Source organism: Monodon monoceros, unplaced genomic scaffold, assembly GCF_005190385.1.
Source record: "Monodon monoceros isolate NGI ecotype Baffin Bay Population unplaced genomic scaffold, NGI_Narwhal_1 Super_Scaffold_12, whole genome shotgun sequence".
Classification (NCBI taxonomy): domain Eukaryota; kingdom Metazoa; phylum Chordata; class Mammalia; order Artiodactyla; family Monodontidae; genus Monodon; species Monodon monoceros.
In genome coordinates this window covers 8,686,318-8,712,793 of record NW_021703768.1, presented here as the reverse complement: position 1 = coordinate 8,712,793, position 26,476 = coordinate 8,686,318, and the positions used below count along the sequence as shown (strand labels likewise).

The 26,476-nt window shown below is 40.9% G+C and overlaps 1 protein-coding gene across 2 annotated transcripts in view; it reads left to right on the top strand.

Annotated features, from left to right (window-relative positions):
- SEMA5A (semaphorin 5A) overlaps window positions 1–26,476 on the top strand; it is a 471,369-nt gene that overhangs the window by 210,880 nt on the left and 234,013 nt on the right. For both annotated transcript variants that reach the window (XM_029215912.1, XM_029215913.1), the window contains one exon: window positions 9,883–9,982. In XM_029215912.1, the coding sequence (XP_029071745.1) occupies window positions 9,883–9,982 (100 nt within the window). The remainder of the gene's footprint in view (window positions 1–9,882; window positions 9,983–26,476) is intronic.

Genomic DNA, 26,476 nt, shown 5'->3' with positions numbered 1-26,476 from the left:
TTTTTCAGTGTCACTACTGGAAAAATTCACATGTGTAGGTAGCAATATATTTTCATTGGACAGTGCTGCCTTGGAACATTTATCATCACACTTTCCTTGGTACCAGCAAGCATTTCTCTTCTTTGGCTTAACTCTCTTGTGTATATATCTCACTTTTTAAACTAAATTATAAATGTCTCGCGGGCAGAGGTCTGTCTTACATAACTTTGTATCCTAGCCAGTACCTACGATGGGTTCTTCCATGTAGCTGGTACTCAAGAAATATTAGTTGACTACGTAAATTATCTAAGAATATTCTTGATATATATTGTCTTAATGCTTAACCCTAAAGCTCCTGGAAAAATCTGGGTCTCTTTTGGAAATCATTCTAGTTCTGATGTACAGATAGAATCAGTACTTGTGCAGACACCACCTTGGGACTTTTTCACATTTCTTCAAATGAGAAGACTTCCTGGGACAACCCTAGCTTGCCTCTTGAGTGGTGGAGGCCTCCTTCTTCCCCTGACTCCTGAGGTCTGTGGTGGTAGAGTCTTAGATGAGAACATATGCTGTTTCCACTAGCAAGGAGACAGAGAAGAAACTGAGCCTGAATTGTCAGAAAGAGATGTTAGCTTCAACAAATGATTTATTGTCTTAAAGCCAAAGTCTGGCGATTCCTGAGTATGTGGCAGAACAAAGTCTAAGAATATTTTAAAACCAAATACCCTAAGATTCTAAGAAATTCCTGAAACTGTCTCCTGCAATCCCTGTAGTTACCCAGTGGCAAATGGCTTTACTTGTGCCTCTCAGACTTCTCGTCATGACTGCTTACACACAAGCACATGGCTGACTCTTGGAATAATCTAAGTGCCTGTTGAATAGGAATCACTCATTTTTATACTTTTCATCATATTAACATCATTTGTAATTCTGAAGTTGTAAATCTGAAGGAAATTACTTTTTAATGTCCTCTGGCACAACATTAAGATTTTGCAATTAGATTTTATAGCCTGCAGTCATATGCTTCAGGTCTCAAGGCAAAATTAAGACCCTCTGCACCAGGAAAGTTTCCTGTGGGTGACGCAGGGTGCTTATAAGCCAAGCAGAGTTCAGGGCAGGACAGCCCAGGCACCAACTTCACAACCTGGAGGACAAAGCCAGCCACAGGACAGGAATTTGAGGGTCTCGCCTAGTTTACATATGAATTTGCATAATCTTTTAACTAAAAAAAAAAAATCTTCCTGGATGGATGGATGAATAGAAATTGCTTCTGTGTGAGCTATCCAGCAGTAAAAACCTGCCACTGATTAACTTGGTTCTTATCCTGCAGTCACCAGCAATAAGGGCTCTAGATGGTTTAATGAAACAGGTTTCCACTATCTTAAAAGTTATAAACAAAGGAGAAGGCAACGCCCCCTACCAGGTGGATTTTGAACCCAGCTCACAACTTCCAGAAGCTTCTCTTTATGCCTTGCCAGGTGTGTCTCTGGTAACCACTGGACAACTCAGAATTTGGGGGGCCAGAGAAGCCTGGTTCTCACCTAACACTTACATTTAGATCCTGAGAATGAACAAGTGTTCCTGATATGGCCAGAAAATCATGCAAACAAATGAAAAGTTGGGGAAATAATGGAAATCACAAATCCTACACTTTATTCAGAAAGGGAGTACATTTCATTTTGTTATGAAATGGTAGTTGATCCCACTGAAATTTTGTTTCCTAAGATTTTTCTTAAAATACATACCCAGGATAAGTATGAAATGCATTTATTTAGTTCTGTGTTATCCTGCAATTATCTCACTTTGAGAAATGCTATATCCAAAAGTCACACAAGAAGTCCTTCTCAGAGTGAAGCATGCCCTCAGCCTGACCCTGGCCAGCCTCATCTGACAGATACCCCCTGATACAGGCTCTCTGCTTTTGCCCTTCCTAGATTAATATATGCATTCTTTCCTATAATTTAACTGATTTGTGGTTATTATTTAATGTCTATTTATGTTGTGAATACTTATTATACCATGGATTCCAGGCTGTAAAACATAGCCTAATTTGAGACTTGTGGTTTTTAAATTGCATTTGAGTTAAGAACACCCAAATCAGGAGCACTTCAAGAAAAATGAACTATCATAACTGTTTGGTTTCTTAGAAATCCACCAGGCATGCTGTCCAAGGTAAAGCAGTAAAGTTTAGAAGAACCCAATTCCAGAGAACAAATATTTTGTACAACTTGCAGTTTGTGGATTTTTCCTATAGTGAACCTGTGAGAAATGGATTATTATATGTCATTGCAAAGAAACATATGAAGAGACTTGATAAAACACTAGACTCATGGTGAGCAGATATGCAGCTAAAAACAAAAAGGATCTGGCAAAGCACTGTTAGCATTTTAAAATGCTGTGTTTTATGTGTCATGTTTGCAAATAAAAGTGTAAATAAAAGATACTTTATGCTTTTTTGGTAATTGTATTATTTCGCTTTTACTGGTATAAAAATATTTTAATTTGTCTAACAGGTTATTACTGAATATATTTTTTAAATTTTTTAACATCTTTATTGGAGTATAATTGCTTTACAATGGTGTGTTAGTTTCTGCTTTGCAACAAAATGAATCAGTTATATATATATACATATGTTCCCATATCTCTTCCCTCTTGTGTCTCCCTCCCTCCCACCCTCCCTATCCCACCCCTCCAAGTGGTCACAAAGCACCGAGCTGATCTCCCTGTGCTATGCGGCTGCTTCCCACTAGCTATCTACCTCACGTTTGGTAGTGTGTATATGTTCATGCCTCTCTCTTGCTTTGTCACAGCTTACCCTTCCCCCTCCCCATATCCTCAAGTCCATTCTCTAGTAGGTCTGTGTCTTTATTCCTGTCTTACCCCTAGGTTCTTCATGACATTTTTTTTTTCTTAAATTCCATATATATGTGTTAGCATACGGTATTTGTCTCTCTCTGACTTACTTCACTCTGTATGACAGACTCTAGGTCTATCCAACTCATTACAAATAGCTCAATTTCTTTTCTTTTCATGGCTGAGTAATATTCCATTGTATATATGTGCCACATCTTCTTTATCCATTCATCCGATGATGGACACTTAGGTTGTTTCCATCTCCGGGCTATTGTAAATAGAGCTGCAATGAATATTTTGGTACATGACTCTTTTTGAATTATGGTTTTCTCAGGGTATATGCCCAGTAGTGGGATTGCTGGGTCCAATGGTAGTTCTATTTGTAGTTCTTTAAGGAACCTCCATACTGTTCTTCGTAGTGGCTGTATCAATTTACATTCCCACCAACAGTGCAAGAGGGTTCCCTTTTCTCCACACCCTCTCCAGCATTTATTGTTTGTAGATTTTTTGATGACGGCCATTCTGACTGGTGTGAGGTGAGATCCCATTGTAGTTTTGATTTGCATTTGTCTAATGATTAATGATGTTGAGCATTCTTTCATGTGTTTGTTAGCAATCTGTATATCTTCTTTAGAGAAATGTCTATTTAGGTCTTCTGCCCATTATTGGATTGGGTTGTTTGTTTTTTTTTTTCATACTGAGCTTCATGAGTTGCTTGTATGTTTTGGAGATTAATCCTTTGTCAGTTGCTTCATTTGCAAATATTTTCTCCCATTCTGAGGGTTGTCTTTTGGTCTTGTTTATGGTTTCCTTTGCTGTGCAAAAGCTTTTAAGTTTCATTAGGTGCTATTTGTTTATTTTTGTTTTTATTTCCATTTCTCTAGGAGGTGGGTCAAAACGGATCTTGCTCTGATTTATGTCATAGTGTGCTGCCTATGTTTTCCTCTAAAAGTTTGGTGGTGTCTGACCTTACATTTAGATCTTTAATCCATTTTGAGTTTATTTTTGTGTATGGTGTTAGGGAGTGTTCTAGTTTCATTCTTTTATATGTAGCTGTCCAGTTTTCCAGGCACCACTTATTGAAGAGGCTGTCTTTTCTCCAATGTATATTCTTGCCTCCTTTATCAAAGATAAGGTGACCATATGTGCATGGGTTTATCTCTGGGCTTTCTATCGTGTTCCATTGATCTATATTTCTGTTTTTGTGCCAGTACCGTACTGTCTTGATTACTGTAGCTTTGTAGTAGAGTCTGAAGTCAGGGAGCCTGATTCCTCCAGCTCCATTCTTTTTTCCCAAGGTTGCTTTGGCTGTTCCAGGTCTTTTGTATTTCCATACAAATGGTGAAACTTTTTGTTCCAGTTCTGTGAAAAATGCCATTGGTAGTTTGATAGGGATTGCATTGAATCTGTAGATTGCTTTGGGTAGTATAGTCATGTTCACGATGTTGACTCTTCCAATCCAAGAACATTGTATATCTCTCCATCTATTTGTATCATCTTTAATTTCTTTCATCAGTGTCTTATAATTTTCTGCATACAGGTCTTTTGTCTCCTTAGGTAGGTTTATTCCTAGAATTTTATTCTTTTTGTTGCAATGGTAAATGGGAGTGTTTTCTTAATTTCACTTTCAGATTTTTCATCATTAGTGTATAGGAATGTGAGAGATTTCTGTGCATTAATTTTGTATCCTGCTACTTTACCAAATTCATTGATTAGCTCTAGTAGTTTTCTGATAGCATCTTTAGGATTCTCTGTGTATAGTATCATGTCATCTGCAAACAGTGACAGCTTTACTTCTTCTTTTCCAATTTGTATTCCTTTTATTTCTTTTTCTTCTCTGATTGCTGTGGCTAAAACTTCCAAAACTGTGTTGCATAATAGTGGTGAGAGTGGGCAAGTTTGTCTTGTTCCTGATGTTAGTGGAAATGGTTTCAGTTTTTCACTATTGAGGACAATGTTGGCTGTGGGTTTGTCATATATGGCCTTTTTTATGTTGAGGAATGTTCCCTCTATGCCTACTTTCTGGAGGGTTTTATCATAAATGGGTGTTGAATTTTGTTGAAAGCTTTCTCTGCATCTATTGAGATGATCATTTGGTTTTTCTCCTTCAATTTGTTAATATGTTTATGACGTTGATTGATTTGTGTGTATTGAAGGATCCTTGCATTCTGGGGATAAACCGCACTTGATCATCGTGTATGATCCTTTTAATGTGTTGTTGGATTCTGTTTGCTAGTATTCTGTTGAGGATTTTTGCATCTATGTTCGTCAATGATATTGGCCTGTAGTTTTCTTTCTTTGTGACATCTTTGTCTGGTTTTGGTATCAGAGTGATGGTGGTCTCTTAGCATGGGTTTGGGAATGAGTTCCTCCCTCTGCTATATTTTGAAAGAGTTTGAGAAAGATAGGTGTTACCTCTTCTCTAAATGTTTGCTAGAATTCTCCTGTGAAGCCATCTGGTCCTGGGCTTTTGTTTGTTGGAAGATTTTTAATCACAGCTTAAATTTCAGTGCCTGTGACTGGTCTCTTCATATTTTCTATTTCTTCCTGCTTCAGTCTTGGAAGGTTGTGCATTTCTAAGAAAGTGTCCATTTCTTCCAGGTTGCCCATTTTATTGGCATATAGTTGCTTGTAGTAATCTCTCATGATCCTTTGTATTTCTGCAGTGTCAGTTGTTACTTCTCCTTTTTCATTTCTAATTCTATTGATTTGAGTCTTCTCCCTTTTTTCCTTGATAAGTCTGGCTAATGGTTGATCAATTTTGTTTATCTTCTCAAAGAACCAACTTTTAGTTTTATTGATCTTTGCTATTGTTTCCTTCATTTCTTTTTCATTTCTTTCTGATCTGATTTTTATGATTTCTTTCCTTCTGTTAGCATTGGGTTTTTTTTATTCTTCTTTCTCGAATTGCTTTAGGTGTAAGGTTAAGTTGTTTATTTGAGATGTTTCTTGTTTCTTAAGGTAGGATTTTATTGCTATAAACTTCCCTCTTTGAACTGCTTTCACTGCATTCCATAGGTTTTGGGTCGTTGTGTTTTCATTGTCATTTGTTTCTAGGTATTTTTTGATTTGGTGTTGCTGTCAATTTCCCCTTTTATGGCTGTTAGTATTTGCCTTATGTATTGAGGTGTTCCTATGTTGGGTGCATAAATATTTACAATTGTTATATCTTCTTCTTGGATAGATCCTTGATCATTATGTAGTGTCCTTCTTTGTCTCTTGTAATAGTCTTTGTTTTAAAGTCTCTTTTGTCTGATACGAGAATTCCTACTCCAGATTTCTTTTGATTTCCATTTGCATGGAATATCGTTTTCCATCCCCTCACTTTCAGTCTGTATGTGTCCCTAGGTCTGAAATGGGTCTCTTGTAGACAGCATATATATGGGTATTGTTTTTTTATCCACTCATCCAGTCTATGTCTTTTGGTTGGAGCATTTAAACCATTTACATTTAAGGTAATTATCGATATGTATGTTCCTATTACCATTTTCTTAATTGTTTTGGGTTTATTATTGTAGGTCTTTTCCTTCTCTTGTGTTTCCTACCTAGAGAAGTTACTTTACCATTTGTTGTAAAGCTTGTTTGGTGGTGCTGAATTCTCTTAGCTTTTGCTTGTCTGTAAAGCTTTTAATTTTTCTGTCAAATCTGAATGAGATCCTTGCTGGGTAGAGTAATCTTGGTTGTAGGTTTTTCTCCTTCATCATTTTAACTATGTCCTGCCACTCACTTCTGGCTTGCACGGTTTCTGCTGAAAGATCAGCTGTTAACCTTATGGGGATTCCTTTATGTGTTATTTGTTGTTTTTCCCTGGCTGCTTTTAATATTTGTTCTTTGTATTTAATTTTTGATAGTTTGATTAATATGTGTCTTGGTGTGTTTCCCCTTGGATTTATCCTGTATGGGATTCTCTGTGCTTCCTGGACTTGATCAACTATTTCCTTTCCCATATTAGGGGAGTTTTCAACTGTAATCTCTTCAAATATTTTCTTAGTCCCTTTCTTTTTCTCTTCTTCTTCTGGGACCCCTATAATTCGAATGTTGGTGTGTTTAATGTTTTGCAGAGGTCTCTGAGACTGTCCTCAATTCTTTTCATTCTTTTTTCTTTATTCTGCTCTGCAGTAGTTATTTAGTTATTTCCACTGTTTTATCTTCCAGGTCACTTATCCGTTCTTCTGCCTCAGTTTTTCTGCTATTGATCCCTTCTAGAGAATTTTTAATTTCATATATTGTGTAGTTCATCACTGTTTGTTTGCTCTTTAGTTCTTCTAGGTCCTTGTTAAACTTTTCTTGTATTTTCTCCATTTTATTTCCAAGATTTTGGATCATCTTTACTATCATTATTCTGAATTCTTTTTCAGTTAGACTGCCTATTTCCTCTTCACTTGTTAGGTCTGGTGGGTTTTTACCTTGCTCCTTCATCTGCTGTGTGTTTCTCTGTCTTCTCATTTTGCTTATCTTACTGTATTTGGTGTCTCCTTTTCGCAGGCTGCAGCTTTGTAGTTCCCGTTGTTTTTAGTTTGTGTCTCCAGTGGCTAAGGTTTGTTCAGGTAGTTGTGTAAGCTTCCTGATATAGGGGACTAGTGCCTGTGTTCTGGTGGATGAGGCTGGATCTTGTCTTTCTGGTGGGCAGGTCCACGTCTGGTGGTGTGTTTTGGGGTGTCTGTGGCCTTATTATGATTTTAGGCAGCTGCTCTCTAATGGGTGGGGTTGTGTTCCTGTCTTGCTAGTTGTTTGGCATAGGGCATCCAGCACTGTAGCTTGCTGGTTGTTGAGTGGAGCTGGGTCTTGGTGTTGAGATGGAGATCTCTGGGAGATTTTCTCCTTTTGATATTACATGGATCTGGGAGGTCTCTTGTGGACCAGCATCCTGAACTTGGCTCTCCCACCTCAGAGGCACAGCTCTGACACCTGGCTGGGCCACCAAGAGCCTGTCCTCCACAGAGGTCAGAATAAAAGGGAGAAAAAAAAGAAAGAAGAAGATAAAATAAAATAAAGTTATTAAAATTAGAAAAAAAATTATTAAGAAAAAAATTGTTTTAATTCATTAAAAAAAACGGACAGACAGAACCCTAGCTTATTCTTACTTTTTCATTCCACACATTTAGTATTGCCTATACATTCAAGCTACTGTACCTTGAGCTGCAGGCACTGCAGTGAGCAATGCAAACATAAGAGCCTTAGTGTTCTTGCCCAAGAGCAGAGAAACGGATCCGGGGCCCCATAGGAGTGAATATGAGCAATACCAGTTACAGCCACAGGGGGCACCATGTCTTCCACATGGCACTCTTGCTTCCTCAGGACACATCTGTTCTGTGAATCTCTGGTCAGATCTCTCTTTTCCTGGTCCCTAAGCCCCTCAGTCATCTCTCCTTTCTGTGTATGAATACTTCCTGTAACCCTATAAATACCTGTAAAGATCTTGTATCTATAGATACTGTGTTTAAAGAAGATATTTGTGCTCCTTCCCTAACTGAATTAAAAACTTCTGGAACAGATCATTTATTAACATCTTTTTATGGCTCCAGGACCTTGTACTTATTTTGCATTTAATAAGGATTTTTTTAAAAAATTGACTTGCCTATAAAATGAAGAATTTTATATAAAATTCTAAAAACAGTCAAGATAACATGAAAATATCAAAAACCAAATACAGATCTCTATATAACTCAACACTGGTTTCCTTTAAGCAGAATAGAACTTTCAGTTCACATCCGTTTTTTCCCCCAATAACTGATAGTAGAGAAAAGCCATATTTGTTACACAAAGCTATTGCTTGGAAATAATCTACCTCATTTACATCAACAAAGGCCTTTCTACAAGACATGTGTTAAGACATGGGCATATTTCCATATTAGATCTTTTTTTAGCATCTGGTTTTGTGGAAGAGATTATTTCTGTGCTACACACTTTTTCCGCAAACCAATAACTGTTGATTTGCCAGTTGTCATGTGCCTGTTTATTCAGTGTGACATCGCTCAAAATATTAAACTCAAGGAAAAAGACAATCAGGGGCTTCCCTGGTGGTGCAGTGGTTGAGAGTCCGCCTGCCGATGCAGGGGACACGGGTTCGTGCCCTGGTCCAGGAAGATCCCACATGCCGCGGAGCAACTAAGCCCGTGAGCCATGGCCGCTGAGCCTGCGCGTCCGGAGCCTGTGCTCCGCAACGGGAGAGGCCACAGCAGTGAGAGGCCCGCGTACCGCAAAAAAAAAAAAAAAAAAAGAAAAAAAGACAATCAGATCACATGGTTAGTTGTCAAGGATAATAATAAGGTTCAGGTTCAGCACAACTGGCAGACAACTCACTGAAGATTTTTTCTGTGTCAGAAATGAGCTAATGAAAGTTGCAAAAATGGCTAATAAGGCTGAGTTCTATCCCTCTTCAAATACTCTCATGTTGTAATAATTGGACTCTAGGCTGGAGGTCATTTAATAGGAGTTAACAGTGCTTGTAAAAAACCTGTCTCTAAAGAGTGGCTATTTTCTGATTTCCCTTAAAAAATGCAAATGAGGCCTAGAATTGACTGTGAATTTCTCATCTAGAAAGGACTGAGAGTGTTTAACTAGTCTAATCTCGGGGCCCAAATCGAAATCTAAAGGACAGGGAAATGGAATGTCCACTTTGAAAGAAGGCAGATGGTGCTTCTGTGGCTTTTGTGATTTTCCCACATCTTTGGCTCCTTCCCATCAAGCTGCACAGGAAATGATCTTGTTTGCATTCAATATTCCTCTACTGAATCGTGTGAGTGCTGTGTTATTTTCTGCCCAGTCCAGAGGCAAAAGGAAAATGCACATCTGGCTTGTAAATCACAACCAAGCATTGATGCTTTGCTTCCTTTTTATTGGGTGGCTGCCCTCTATGTTTACACATTCTCAGTGTGGATTATGTGACACCCTGACAGAAACCTCCAGTGGCCCCTAAATGATCACCTGGGGGGCCCTTCAAATCCTCTGAAATGTAACGTTTGCTACCTGATGTGCATTGTCTGTGGTCCCCAGAGGGGGGAATAAAATTCATTTTTATCTTTTTATTTATTTATTTTTCCTCTTTAGAAATTGGCCCCTGGTTGCAGGAGTTCAGAGCGAAGAATGCTGTGGATTTCTCGCAGTTAACATTTGACCCAGGACAGAAAGAACTTCTTGTAGGAGCAAGGTGAGAGAGCTTACATTTTGCCTCCGCAGATATTTTCGGACTTCATTTGACATCTCTGCAGTTACACAAGCTTCCCTGCCGTAGTTGACGAGTGCTAAGTAATATTTAATCTAAGAATGAAATTCCGTACGAGTATCATGAAGTGTGCTACAACTGCTGCTGTGATGACTGCAGTAAGATGACTGCTGCTCTTCATAGCAGGAGTTTATTGGGTGTTTCCCAAGTGCCAGGAGCAGTTCTAACATGAATTCATTTATTTTTTCCACCTGTGAAACCTGAGAGGTAGGTATTGTCACCATCCCTATTTTAGAGATGAGGAAATTGAGACAGAAGGTGGATAAATGTTACCCCAGGGACACATTTATTATGTTTAATCAAAGATGGACCCAGGTTTCAGTCAAAGTTTGACTCCAAAAACCATGTTCTTATTTGTCAGTATACTCTTCCTCATAATTCTAGACATCAGGAGACCTTGATACCCTTTCCAACACGCATCACTACCTTTCTTTGTGACCCCCATTATGATATTTACCAGTCAATTGAGAATTCAAGGGAGTTGCTATTATTTATTTCTCTTAAGGAGCACGTGCTCCTGTCTCCAGGTCAGTGCCTGACCTTCCAGTTTGAAGGTGAGGCCACTGGAACCCAATCAGAACAGATCTTGTGTTGCATCCCTCGTATTTACCATGACTTCCTTAGAAAACATGTGTAATCCCTGCCTTCCAATCACCTATCCTGCCAGTGTGTTTTGAGGATGATGTTTAAAAAATATTTTATGTTCATCTCTTAGGAAAAATGACGTAATAACCCAAAGAGATGATTTGTAGATTTTGGACTCTTCTGGCCTTCAAGGAAAGCACTTTAGGCAGAGGAGTGCACGTTATCTGTTTCGGCCAAATGTACTAGATTATGAAACATACTTTTCATAGCAAGAGAGGTTGTGCAGTTTCTACGTGAGTGAAGCTAAATCTGGCTTAAGCTCTGGACAAACACTGAACAGTTTCTAGAATCACTGCCTTTGCTCTCAGATCTTAAGAAGACCTCGTTCATCCACCCAACACTTGAAGACTCAAGACGTACGGTCATAACTTAAATGAACAGACAGAAGTCGGTTTAGTTCCTGGCACTTAACATGTCACTTGTATCTCTTTTAGTGTTTATTGATTGGACAGTGAGTATGGATTGGATGGGCTTACTTGGTACTCTTATACTTACTTCAGCTCATTGGGACTAGCTGGGGGATTTCTAATGCTGACTTCCATCAAATTCCATCACTGGGAGCCTGGGCCACGCACTGCAGGGCTTTTTTTTTTTTTTGCGGTACGCAGGCCTCTCACTGCCGTGGCCTCTACCGTTGCGGAGCACAGGCTCCGGACGCGCAGGCTCAGCGGCCATGGCTCACGGGCCCAGCAGCTCCACGGTATGTGGGATCTTCCCAGACCGGAACATGAACCCGTGTCTCCTGCATCGGCAGGCGGACTCTCAACAACTGTGCCACCAGGGAAGCCCTGCAGGGCTTTTTAACTGGTCTCCTGGCCTCCAGATTTTCTCCTCCTTCTGCATACCATGGCCAAAGTCATCTTTTAAAAATACAACCCTCAGTAGCTCCTACCGGAGCTCTTATGACTTGTATGCCTTCCCTTATGTTATAGAAATACTATTTTCTCCAGGGATCATCTGGATTAATTTGGATTTATTAGGCTCTTTTGGTGTGGCCCATCAGACCCTCTGTCTCATCGTCCTACATCCTACAGAGACACACTTTTCATTCTCACATAGTCCAGGCACGAGGAATTATTTATGTTGCCCACAACTATAGAATGTTCTCCTTCTTGCCTCTGGGATTTGGTAATCTCTTTTGCTTTCCTAGAATATTAGCTAACCACCCACCCACATCTCAAGTTATCCACTGGGTGAACTCATACTCATTGTAAAGATCTGGCTCAAGGGTCCTCCTTTGGGACTGAGCTGCTATGTTCCCCGCTCTGTACGGTTCTGTTGGCACACCTGCCATCTCTCTTCATTACTGCACTTATTGCATTATTTCTGTTCACGTTTCACTCTCCCCTTTCCCATTCTCAGACAGTGACGTACCAGATGGTAGAGGATGTGGCTGTCTTTTCTTGTTTTCTCTAAAATGTAGCATACTTTCTCCTCCGGGCAGAAGCTCAAAGATATCTGTTGATTCACCATATTTATTTCCAGGGTTTGATTTCTATGTGTGACCCTCTGAATTTGGTAGGACACTTAGGGGAAGGGGGGCTGGAGTCGTAGCAGATTTATTCCCGATGCCTACAGTTGGGGAAGACACAGGGAGTAGCAGTCTCTAAACCCCAAAGCTAATCCTTAGGGAAAACAGACTCTCACCCTTAGCCAAGGGGAAGGGCCCCCTGCTGGGGTAGCAGGTGCAACTATGACCTCAACTGGTGTAGCTGAGTCCTGCATGTCTCATTCAACTCTAAAGAGTTTTGGAAACAGTTTTCCTGTGAGCTTGACTCAAAAGACACTCCATTGCTTCTGGAGGTCCTTGGCACTACACAGACAGGGCAGTGTCACATATATGCCTACACTCTGCTGGTGGTAGGCTTTTGGTCAGTGACACAGATTCTCCTAATGGGGAAGTGAGAAGCCACTGAGAAAATGAAGATTTGGAAGAGACATCACTGTAGTTCTGTCCTGACTGCAGACAGCACCTGAGAACTGTCCCCAGGGGACACCTATTCCTGAGAGTCTCCAGCCCAGTATCCCCAGAGGGCTCCATTCTATTATTCCTTGAGGCCTCCATCCCAGCCTCCCTGGAGGTCTCCATCCCAGTGTCCCCGGAAGTCTCTATCCCAGCATTCCTGGAAGTCTCCATCCCAGAGTTTCTTAAGGTCTCCATCCATCTCATTTCACCACAGTCCCAGACCAGCCATGGGAGGGATTGTACCCACTGAGTCAACCTAGCTTGCACTATGGCATAGTGACCAGGAGCAATATAGGATCACCAGACTTAGCACATAAAAGTTCAGGATGTGCAGTTAAACTTGAATTTCAGATAAGCAACCCTAGGAGCATGGGCTGTATTTCTATTCTAGAACAGGACGTGGTACATTGTGGATACTCAGTAACAAAACGAAAGAAAGGGGTAGATGGACTTGCTTAACTGCATGACCTTGAGCCCATTTCGGAGTCTAATTTTCTTATCTTTAAAGTTGATATAATTATTTCTACCCCTTTCAGCTGTTGTGAGTATTAAGTGAAATAATCCAGGAAGAGAGATTGTCACAATGACAGGCATCCTGTAAGCATGGCGTGGTGGGGCAGCTGTGTGGGTATCTGTGGGTTTCTGCATGCGTGTGCATATGCATTTCGGGCAGATACCACTGAGTACGGAGAATAGCAATTTTACATAAGATAGTTGCTGGGATTAGGCTCAGAAGGTTTGAGAGGGAGTGTGAGCCAGTTATACAACTTTAAAAATAACCCAGCACTCAGATTCCTGTTTAGGAGGGCTTGACCTAGCAAAACAAATTTAGATAGCAGGTGTATATTGCAGAAATCCGTAATGGTTTAAATATATAAGCAGTGGAAAAATACAGTGATAGCATTTTTGTTTTTTCATAGTTAGCACTAGGCCTTGTAAAGCCATTTATTGGATGGTTTCACTTTATACCAGAGATACTTTATGTTCCTGAAATTAAAATCAGTTAAAAATTCTCTGCAAAAAGAAGTTCTCCCGCTGCGAAACAAAGACAAAACAAAAACAAACAAACAAAACCAACCCAAAAGGCCACTTCTCTTTAGGTGATTTGTGGTTATGTAGTACCCGAAGGTAGTTGCATCTGAATTCACACAATTTCTGGAAGGATCCTTAAATTTACCATTTCCAAGGTGCACATAATCTTCCATATTATTTTAAAAGCATTGAGATTCATATTCTGTTTTACCCATGCCTCTTTAAAAACTAATAATGTTTGTATTTTCAGTGATGAGACTCAGGCACTTTCATTTTAGAGAATGTAGAAAATACTGTAAAGCATAAAGAAAAAACACAATTTCAGAAATAATCACAGTTAACCTTTTCAGTAATATCCCCGCAGTATTTGATTTGTTTGTTTATACTATTGGAATAATAGTTCGTAGATGATTTGTATACTTCTTTGTTAAAAGAACCCACTAAAAGAAGTTTCTACTTTATATATACATGAAAATTCCAAATGAAAGACTATGTTGACGTTTAGAGGTTTGTGTATAATTATAAAAGTAATGATAGTAATAATAGTTCACAAAGTTGATAAAAGTTTCACTTTCGTGGTGTATAGGACTGTAACAGCAGATCTGAGAGAGAGTGATGACATTTTATTCTCCAAATGAATCTGTCTTTAGTGTTTTGGGTTCAGTGTATGCATGACAAGTGATTCTGTGCCGAATTCAAATGTTATTCCAAATGGCAACTAACTTGATCCATACACAAAGCAGTGTTTGACAATAGTCAGGGCATTTATAAATTAGCCATATTTTTGTAGTGTAAAGCTATACAATAGTAATGAAAAAAAGAGCTTCTCATCAAAGAGAAAGTGAGTTTCTTCCAGCTTTTCTGTTTATTTCTTGGCCTTTCTTCATTTTCTTCCTGTAAGTTGACTTCTGGTTATCTTACTCTTCTCTAACAAGCCTCAGTGTAATAGAAACATATCATTGAAGGGCATAGTCTTGCAACCTATGATATTTTAGGAAGGACACTCACCTGTGAGCTCTCACGCAAGTGCCTGTGAGTCCGGGAGGCTCACCCATCTGCCAATGATTAAGGTGATGGGATTGAAGCTCATAGACCCAACACTGAGTCAGGTGAAAATCATAACTGATGACAAATATAAGATTTATGTATGTCTTGGGAAATTTTTAATTTCAACTCTACTAAAATGGGAACATTATGAAGATATCAATTGAAAGGGTAGCAGGGATGCTGGTACCCATGTGAGTACCAGCCGAGAGCCATGTGTGTGCCTTGTACGGAACTCTTTGACTTGCCATTGCAGTCAATAGACTATTTCCGTATATTGAAAGATATTTCTGTACACGTATCTGTGTGACAAATAGCACGGATTTCTAATCAGCATGTTTACTACTAAAAATAAAAAACTAGGGCTTCCCTGGTGGCGCAGTGGTTGAGAGTCCGCCTGCCGATGCTGGGGACACGGGTTCGTGCCCCGGTCCGGGAAGATCCCACATGCCGCGGAGCGGCTGGGCCCGTGAGCCATGGCCGCTGAGCCTGTGCGTCTGGATCCTGTGCTCCGCAATGGGAGAGGCCACAACAGTGAGCGGCCTGCGTACGGCAAAAAAATAAAAAAATAAAAAATAAAAAATAAATAAAAAAATAAAAAACTAAACCCCAAGTGCTTTCAAGACAAATCTTGGTCTTTCCTATAGTCACAGCAAATTGGTCTTGACAAATTTTAGTGTATTACTTTAAACGATTGTTTTGCCCATGGTTTGAATCTTCAGAAATAAAGATAAAAAGGAAAGATTAACTTGCTTTTTATTATGCTGGGACTGAATTTGCTTTAAGTATTCCAAGCATAAGTTCTCATAAGATCACATTAAATGAATGAGCAGGCTTCTATGTCATTAGTGTAAATTGCTCCTTTCAAAATGATTTTGCCATTGGTTCTAAACAAGTGGAGCTAAATTTTAGAGTCACATAAGTGTCACCTTTGAAAACTGACCAATAGAATTCTCTCTTTTTCTGGTGGTTATAATTACTGTTTTTCTTTTAAAGTTTTACCTTGGCATTAATCTGTTGGAAGCAGTCTATAATTCAAAGAAAAACTGGAGATTTTTACGAGATCAGCAATTCTGCTTCCAGTAGCCACAGCTTCTTTCCATTTTCCAAAGGACACATTTTAGTCAAGTTTATACAATTAAAGGAAACTCTCGCTAAGTGGAGTGAAATCAGCAATTAGGAGTGAATCCAAAAAGCAGTAAACCCCCATCATGCAAAGAAATCCGAGGTAATGATGATGTTGACATTGTATTTACATTAAATACGACTTAGGAAAACAACTGGTGATGAAAGGAAGGATGGAGCTGTTATTTCTGCTTTTCATTCTTAGCCCAGCCCAACAGGATTTTTTTTTCGACTGTACTTTAAGATTTAAATATTTCCTTCTCCCTGTTGGCTCTTGATTCATAGGTGTGTTTTGCTCTTAAGATTCTCTTTGCTTATCTTCCTCCGTCTCCCTCTTCTCCCCTGTCGGCCAACAGGCCTGTTTGATTAATTAACCTAATCTGTGTTAAAAAAGAGAATCCATTCTTTGTCTACCTGCTTTGGTACCTTTCTGCCCAGAATTTACCAACAGCAGTGTACCTAAGTATCACCCGGGGCATTCATTCAGAATGCAGCTTCCTCTGCCCCTCCTTCCAGCTCTGTGGATCCAGGGGGCTGGAAGGTGGTCCCAGAGTGTGAGCTTTTAACAAACAGGTGGTCTGCAGACACTTCTGTGGGAAAGACACCCAACCATTGTCCTCCTTTCGCTGTTATTAAAAACAAAATAGTCTCTGCGTTTTCTTCTCTGCTGGAGGTGGGGAGAAGATAGACCTAGCAGAATAGTGACTTATTAGGTTATAAATATACATAGTCTTCCCTTTTCCCATATTCCCTGAATGAGTCAACAAAGGAATGTGATAAAAATTAACCAACCTCTTTGAGTGCATGTGTGTGCTACAAGTTTTGAGTGTTGAGAGCTTGTTTCCTAGCCAGTTCCACATGGGGTCCATCAGAATTTATTAGTTCACATAGTTACTCTTCATTCATCAAATATTTATTGAACCTACTGTGTGCCAGGGAGTATCCTAGACATTGGTGAAACGAAGATGCAGCAGTCTCTACCTGATAAAGACGTTAGAGCCTAGTGCAAGGATTGGCAGGCTAAGGCCCCTAGGTTGGCCTCCTGATTTTGTAAATAAAGTTTTATTGGCACACAGCCACATCTGTTCCTTTGCATATTGCCTGTGGCTGCCTTCCTGCTTTCACTGCGGAGATGAGTCATTCCAACAGGACCACAAAGTTGCAGTATTTGCTACTTAGCCCATGAAAAGGTTTCCTCACTCCTGGCCTGGGGGATGTGAGGAATACAAGCAATTAAGTTCTCCAGGGAGGCCTGAATAAAGGGCCTTGGAAACACCAAGAGGAAAGAAAGGTGATGGTCCTTGGGGGTGAAAAGGGTTCACTGAGAAGGTGCTTTTTCAGTTGGGCCTCGGAGAGGAATTAGGGGTCTGGCAGGTGGGAGAGAGTCTTCCTGCCAGATGGACCATAGAACGGGGAAGTCAGAGATCCTGATGACACTGAAAAGAATACACCTTGACTGGACCTGTTAATGACGGAGAGGAGGAGTAATTGTAGATGAGGCTGGAGAATTATATTATGGAGCAGCTGGGATTTCATCCTTTAGCCCAGTGGTTCCAATTCCGGCAGTCAGGAGAGCTGTCTGAGAAATCTTTCAAGAATGCTGATGGCCATGCCTCTCCTCGGAACATTTGAATTAGACTTTCTAGAAGTAATGTTGCAATGTTTGGTTTAATCAAGCCTCTGGTAATCTCCTGGCCTGGAAAATTTGAGAACCTCTGCTAAAGACAGTAGGAACTCAGGAGATTTCTAAGGCCATACATTTACATGCTCAGATTTGCATTAGGGAGGTGCTTCCACCATACTGTATGCAGAATGCACTAGAGTTTGGAGGTATGGATAGCAATCAGGGGCTATGGATCAGGAGACAGTAGTGAGAACTTAAACTTAGGCAGTGAAAGTGCAAATGGAGATAAGTCAGATTTGAGAAGTATTTCAGAGCTGAGTTTGACAGTGGTTGATGGCCAATCACGATTGGTGGCTGAGGGCAAGGGTCAAAGATAAGATTTGGGAGTGAGATTTGAAAGTGTGGCTTGTTGTAATGACATCAGCTGGGACTGAGCATTTGAGAAATGAGCTTTAATTCTTCGATTATTTGAAGATACATGAGAAAAAAAATCTCAGATTTTACTAACTCTGAAGATAACCCAGAAAAATAGTGTATATGGAGATAATTTGAAGAGTGAATATTCCTAGGAAAACATAGGTGAAAGGAATCATAGAATAACACAGTTGGTATTTTTTCAAATGTAAAATATCTCTATTAACTGAAAAATGAAAGGAACAAATCAAATACCCAATGGACTAGCAAAAGCAGAAGTCGTGAGTTAAATTTAGAGCAGTTAAGTCACCATCTGTAATCCTCAAAGCACTCAGAGATTTGCACACAATATTTAGAACATAATAAAATTTAAATTATCAGTGTGATTACTGACAGTATTGATTAATAACTTTGTCCCTAAATATGCTTATGGGAGAAGGTTTTTCTGGTTTCCTATCTCTGAAATTTGCTAACAACACTGGTCTTAATTGTTGCATGCCACTAAAAAATCCACCTTTGTTATTTGATTCTACTTGCAAAATAGTAAGAGGTTATCCATCTACTTCTGTGCCTTTTACTCTTGGTATTTAAACATATAAGAGCACTATTAAAATGGTTTGATTTTGGTTTTGATGTATTCTTTGAAACCTATATATAGTAACCAAGACTTTTCAGGGGTTTGAAATAGACTTTTTGGGCTAGGTAATGAGATAAGCCAATACAATTTTGGGAGAGTGAGTACTAGACACATATGGTAACAACAACAATAATAAAATCAGAATTATTTAAAATGTTTTATAGCCTAAAGTACATATATTTATTTTTTTTGAAGAGGGTTGAAAAAATTCTGACTGAGGAGGTAGCTCATAATATGACATTATAATATTATACATTTGTCACCATATTTCAAAATACATTAGCAAAGTAAAAAAAATCAGCATTCAAAAACTATGATCTGAATGTGATCCCACTATTTAAATATAGTGCTATATCTTTAAAATAACTTGGTAATATTAAAACTGAATTAAGCTCCCAGAAACTTATGGGAAAAGAACATTAAAGAGATATTTTCAGAATGGTTATAATAACAGAAAAAAATAAAGGGCTCCTAGAATTTGTTTAGAATCGATTGGCATAGTGAAAGTCTTAGGAATAGCAAATATAGATAGGTTTGTGAAGTACATGACAAGGTTACATGCTGAAATTAAATCTTCATATTCTTAAAATTTTGATGTGATTGAGATATTAAATATTTACATGTAGATAATTAAAATAATTTTTATGAAAACATTTTGTGCTATAAAGGATGTAGTTACTACTTTAGCTTCAAAGTCACACATTTATATTTTAATCTTTAGGTCTATCAATGCAACTGAAAATTCGAGTGTCATGTAGGAAGTCACAGTGTCAGGCTCTGTGCCAGTGGGTTATTGACAAAGTTAGGATAGAATCGTGCAGTGAACGGAAATCACAGAGCAGATGAAGCTGGCACAGGTACAGGTGAGACTAGTTTCACTATCAGATTTACCCAAGTGGTCACAGTTTACGTGCAGTGGGTATTCTATCCTCAGATTGTTTCATCATCAACAATGGTCTAAACTTTTATTAAACAACAAACATAAGTTTCTATCACTGTTGTTTAAAACACTTTCTATAGGTTTACTGTCTCTTTTCAATTTGCTTGATTTTCTTAGTGCCAAGTGCAAGTCTGTCTTTCTTAATTATTCCATCTTCTGCTCCTCAGTTATAAGCAAGCCTCTGACCTACATGTTCAATAAGAACTTGGAATTTTTTCCTTTGATTTTATAGCTATATTCATCAGAGACCAACTGAGTTATTCTAAGAGAATGTCATTTTAAAACACCTGTGTCTTTCATAATTAATGGAGGTCAGAGTTGAGTTTTATAGTCTCTCTAGATAAAATGAGTCATTTAGTTAATATGCTCATGATGGCTTAACCTTTTCTTTAATGCTGGCTGAATTTTATTACTTTACATGAAGACACAAATGAACTTTGTCTATTAAGGCCATCACTGCTACCTCAGAGACTATGTTGTTGTGCTTAGTGATTTGCTGCTAATAGGCCACTGGGGGATGTGATGAGAGGTAGGAATGAGTTATTCAGCCCTATAGTCAAAAAGAAATACACTCTGGTGAAGAGGGAGACCACACACTCAGGTATCTAGTGGGGGAAGGATGAATGGGCTTCACAATTGTCAGTTTGTATCTGCCAAATTAAATGGCTTTGTGATTTGAATTATTCAGTTTATTGGATTTCTGTATTCCTCATATATCTCTCCTAAAAGTAATACGGTTACTACATTTGAATGTGCAATGTCAAATTTTATTCCAAGGCATTTGAAAAAAAGTAAGTTCACACCAAGGAAAGAAGATCCCATACTTTCATTTACTATGGCCATAAAATTGAACCTTTACAGCCTGGTTAAACTCTTGCTTTGTGCTTCTATGATGAGAGGGGGGACCTGGCAACAGAGACTAGCTCCCCTAAGCTACACAACTAATACGCTCCTAGAATCTAATCTCTTAACCTTCTGCACCACTGCCTTTCTCCCTGAAGAATATGGCTGTATTCCTCATCACTACCTATTCACATCTAGGGGTGTTAGGAAGATTAATGAGGCCACTTAAATATTTTGGGTTGCTCAAAGCATTGCCCTACTAGAGAAACTGACCTTATGTGAAACATTTGGTTAGCATTCCTTTTGGCTGGGAGCCAGAAGCATTACTCCTTCTTGTTGGAAAGGTTGGTAGCCTTTCTTGTGAACCTCACATATATTGTTTTTCCTCCTCTGTGTGCTTACAATTGTAAGATAAAGTGGTTGCCTCTTCTGCAGTGCCCTGGAGAGCAGCCAATTGCAGGGAACCATAGATCTTACTTTAGTGCCCGAGTGACCCAGCATTTGGGAGTATCCATTTTTTATTCCCTTTAGAAGATTTTCTTTCTTTTTGTAACCTTTAACTTCATAGGTCGTTGACCTAAACTGTGATGGATCAAGCTGTCTTGGGAGATTTCTGGTCCCTCGTGTTGCTAGCTGAGCTGGATTTTTTCCAAGCAAAAATACTTGGCATTGTATTTGGGACCAAATAGTTTAAGGACAGGGTTTTGAGAATACTGGAATCCACTCTATGTTTTGTCAGATTCTGAGGTCCAGGGAGGTGATTAGGGAATTCCACAAAGTTTTCATGTATGTTTCATCCTTAACAATTTTTTAAAAAATTGTTGAGAGGAGCTTCAAAATGGCGGAAGAGTAAGATACGGAAATCACCTTCCTCCCCACAAATACATCAGAAATACATTTACACGTGGAACAACCCCTACAGAACACCTACTGAACGCTGGCGGAAGACCTCAGACCTCCCAAAAGGAAAGAAAGTCCCCACGTACCTGGGTAGGGCAAAAGAAAAAAGAATAAACAGAGACAAAAGGATAGGGACGGGACTTGCACCAGTGGGAGGGAGCTGTGAAATAGGAAAAGTTTCCACACACTAGAAGCCCTTTCACTGGCGGAGACCGGGGGTGGGCAGCGGGGGAAGCTTCGGAGCCACGGAGGAGAGCACAGCAACAGGGGTGTGGAGGGCAAAGTGGAGAAATTCCCGCACAGAGGATCGGTGCCGACTGGCACTCACCAGCCCGAGAGGCTTGTCTGCTCACCCGGCGGGGCGGGCGGGGGCTGGGAGCTGAGGCTTGGGCTTTGGTCGGATCCCAGGGAGAGGACTGGGGTTGGCGGCGTAAACACAGCCTGAAGGGGGCTAGTGCGCCACAGCTAGCCGGGAGGGAGTCCGGGAAAAGTCTGGAACTGCCTAAGAGCCAAGAGACCATTTTTTCAGGGTGCGCGAGGAGAGGAGATCCAGAGCGCCGCTTAAAGGAACTCCAGAGATGGGCAGGAGCCGGGGCTATCAGCGGGGACCCCAGAGACAGGCATGAGATGCTAAGGCTGCTGCTGCTGCCGCCGCCAAGCAGCCTGTGTGCAAGCACAGGTCACTCTCCACACCTCCCCTCCTGGGAGTTTCCTTAATTTCACTTTCAGACTTTTCATCATTAGTGTATAGGAATGCAAGAGATTTCTGTGCATTAATTTTGTATCCTGCTACTTTACCAAATTCATTGATTAGCTCTAGTAGTTTTCTGGTAGCATCTTTAGGATTCTCTATGTATAGTATCATGTCATCTGCAAATAGTGACAGCTTTACTTCTTCTTTTCCGATTTGTATTCCTTTTATTTCTTTTTCTTCTCTGATTGCTATGGGTAAAACTTCCAAAACTATGTTGAATAATAGTGGTGAGAGTGGGCAACCTTGTCTTGTTCCTGATCTTAGTGGAAATGGTTTCAGTTTTTCACCATTGAGGATGATATTGGCTGTGGGTTTGTCATATATGGCCTTTATTATGTTGAGGAGAGTTCCCTCTATGCCTACTTTCCGGAGGGTTTTTATCATAAATGGGTGTTGAATTTTGTCGAAAGCTTGTTATGAGTAGTGCTAAGACTTGAATTGTCTCAAAATGATTTGTAAATGCACATGTGAATGAACAATGATGATGAAATAATTGTACTGTAAGAATGATTCCCGTGTGTGTGTGTGTGTGTGTGTGTGTGTGTGTGTGTGTGCTTGGTGCCAGTTAAATTAGAGAGGGACATTGGATGACTGACTAGTGATGCCATTTGGCACAATGGGATAAGGGACAGCAAAGTGGGAGGGGGTCTTGTTTCTAATCATAGGACTTTCTCTGAATCCTAATAATCTTGGATAAATCACAGTGCACCTCCTAATTTACAGAAGTTTCCCCATCTAAAAGTTGAGGGGTATATACTTTCTAATGACAACCTAGCTCCAAATTCTTGGGTTCTATGATTTTTTTAGGTCAAAAAAAATTGAGGATGGGTTAAAAAATCACCACCTTACATCTTGTAACCCAGGAAATACCAAAGGAAAATTTCAAATCCTTGGTGCTTCTCTTTATTAGGGTCTTGGGCATGGTGATGGTGGTGGTGGTGATGGTATCTCATAATTACTGTGTTGTTTTTCCTAGTAAGCATGCCCCTCTTCTCTGCCCCTTCTGTTCACCTATTGAATACCTCTGCCATACTGATTGATTACTGATGAGATGGTTGTGAGGGTACCATAGTTCTCAGATGTCTGCGGAAGGAAGAGTAAATGGTTGAAATCCACCTAGGTAATGCCTGGGGGAACAGAGGGGTCCCTTTTCAGACTGTTGGGACCTGAGAGGCAGAAGTGGCCAGCAGAGTTAGATTTTGTTGGAGAGATATAGGCTGAGAGTGTGGCATGTTTGTCATCGTAAATCAGTGTCTTCCTGTCTCAGTCCATTTGGGCTACTCTTACAAAATACCACAGACTGGTGGCTTATAAACAGAGATTTATGTCTCACATTTCTGGGGCTTGGAGGTCCAAGATCAGGGTGTCAGCCTGGTTGGGTTCTGGTGAGGGTCCTCTCCTAGGTTGCAGATGGCCAACTTCTTGCTGCGTCCGCACATGGTGGAAGGGGCAAGGGAGCTCTCTGGAGCCTCTTTTATAAGGGCACTAATCCCATTTGTGAGGATTCCACCCTTATGACCAAATCACCTGCCAAAGGCCCTACCCCCTAATGCTGTCACCTTTGAGGGTTGGATTTCAACATACGACTTTTGGGGAGAAATCAACATTCAGACCATAACACTTCCCCCATGAAAAACACCTGAAAACGGGACCCAGAGAATGAGCTCTATACCTCCTTCTACCCTTAGCACAACGAGAGAGACTTTGAACTTTTCTGTCCAGTCACCCTGCCCATAGCTCCACAGAAAATCATGGACACTACCATCTTCTTTCCTCAGTGATGTGAAGGCCTTCCAGCTCTTCCTTAGTGTATGAGAGCTGCCTTTCTAGAAAGTTCTCAGAGACAGATACTGTAGTGTGGGCATTCATGCTTGTATACGTGTATGTGTGTGGGGCAGGGGTAGGAGGAGAGAAAGAGAGAGAGAGAGAGAGCCTTGCAATATCATCAAAGCTCTCGACCAATTCATTGATTAAAAATATGAATGGCTCCTTTTTTGGGAATATTTGTAGAAAAGTTTTTCTTAAAAGAGCCAGTGAGTTGGAAAGAGTGGGATGACTGGGTCCCAGAACCAAGACAAGATAAACAATGTTATCTTCTTTCCTAAAAATCCAGTGGTGCCGCCACCATCCCTACTGACAACAACCCCAATACCTGAACACACAGATGTAAATGTGCCCGCTTATGCCCGTAACCTGCCATTGCTGGAGGGCGGAAATGCTCTTTCCTTCTCCCTAAATGGAGGAGATGCTGAGAATTTCAACATGGCTGGAAATTTTAATATTTTCCGTAAACTGCCTAGAAGTAGCTACTGTTAACTGAGTGCTGATAATGGCTCAGACACCATTATTCTAAGTGTTTTCCTTGGCTTTAAACCTCACAACAACATCGGGGGTAGATATGACTGTTAGCTCCATTTTACAGTTGAAAAGATTGAAGCATACAGTGCTCAGCTTTCCCCCTGCCCGCCCAGGTTGTCTGGTGGCAGAGCTTTGGCCTTTGCACAAATGTTCTTTTTTTTTTTAACATCTTTATTGGAGTATAATTGCTTTACAATGGTGTGTTAGTTTCTGGTTTATAACAAAATGAATCCATTATACATATACATATGTTCCCATATCTCTTCCCTCTTGCATCTCCCTCCCTCCCACCCTCCCTATCCCACCCCTCTAGGTGGTCACAAAGCACCGAGCTGATCTCCCTGTGCTATGCGGCTGCTTCCCACTAGCTATCGATTTTACGTTTGGTAGTGTATCTATGTCCATGCCATTCTCTCACTTCGTCCCACCTTACCCTTCCCCCTCCCCGTGTCCTCAAGTCCATTCTCTAGTAGGTCTGCGTCTTTATTCCCGTCTTGCCCCTAGGTTCTTCATGACCTTTTTTTTTTTTCTTAGATTCCGTACATGTGTGTTAGCATACGGTATTTGTTTTTCTCCTTCTGACTTACTTCACTCTGTATGACAGACTCTAGATCCATTCACCTCACTACAAATAACTCAATTTTGTTTCTTTTTATGGCTGAGTAATATTCCATTGTATATATGTGCCACATCTTCTTTATCCATTCATCTGTTGATGGACACAAATGTCCTTAACCACTAGGCAACACTGCCCCCCGTAGTGGAGGGGCAGGGACTGTTGGCAGCTTCCTGCAGCTGGAAGCCCACGATGAAGCCAGCCTGAGGGTAGGGAGCCGTGGCGCTCATAAAGGCAATGAGTGCGAGTGCGTCGGGGCCAGTAATTGCCTCTGGGCCCTCTTCTAAGCCCCTCATCTGAAAGATTTATCTGTGTGTACATGTAGATCTCTAACGTCTCTTAGAGCAGTTGTGCTGGTATCTGTTCCACATCACGTGAGAGCCTGGCAACTCTTCGAATGCCAGTCAGCCTCCAGTGGCGTTTACCTTGGCAGCTCGGCTCCGCTCCCCCGTGTCTGCGCTGAGTTCTCATTCCTTCCGCCGCAGGACGACCTTTCTGGTGGAAAACTTGCAGACTAGACAGAAGTAGACTCTGCTGCCACATTCCCTCCTCAAAGGCATCCTGAGCTCTGCGTAGAGGGCTGATTCGACTGTAAGGAAAGAGAGGGGACGCTTCTCCCAATGGCTTTGTGAGGGAAGCGCCACGTGCCACGCACTGCTTCTCTGGTGTTGTTTCGGAGGTTAAATTGGAGGCTCAGAAAGAGTGTGTTGAACAAGCGATTGTAGTGGTTGAGGAGGCAGTTTTCAGCGTGCAGGATGGCAGTGTTCCCGTGGCGGGGGACACATTGTGAGAACACTGAGCGCGCAGGGGGCGCTACCTGGGACTCGTGAGCCCGCCCTAAAGGTGATTGGAATCCCTTCTTTTCCTCTGGCAGTGCATGCGTGCTACTGGTAGCAGCCTGCCCGGGATGGAGTCGTCCCTGTTGATTTGTGCTCCCCGTTGCGTCCACACCATAGGGATGTTTCTTGGTTCTCTCAGGGCTGTGCCCATGGCCTGTCGTGGCTGTCCCTTGTCACCTCTACTGGGACAGCGTGTTCACTTCTGACATCTGCCCGCCTTCCCAGAGAATGAAAGTCATTTACTTTTGTTTCTTGCTGGTGCCGGGGGAGTTTTGTTATTCTCCTGATGCCACAGTAATCACCTTGGACCAGTCCATTATAACAATAGCCTCAGCTTCTCCGAGACCCCTCCCCACTCATGCGTTCTTAGGGGCTGCTTCCCACTACATGCCAATTTCTCCCTGCCATCGTTGCTCACACCTGGGTGGACTTTCTCCGCCATCCATCCTTGGGTTGCTTTCCTGCTGCACCAGCTTCTCATCTACATGATGTTAAGGAGATGTTCGTTCATGGCTTGAGCTGGAGGCCAATCCCTTGTTTCTAAAAGTCACAACAGTGCAGTTCAAAGTCTCACGTGACTGCTACATTCCCCGCCCCCCCCCCCCCCCCCCCCCCCCCCCCCCCTCCACCAACATCTCCTTATCCATATGTAGATGAGAAGCTGGTGCAGCACCTTCTCGCC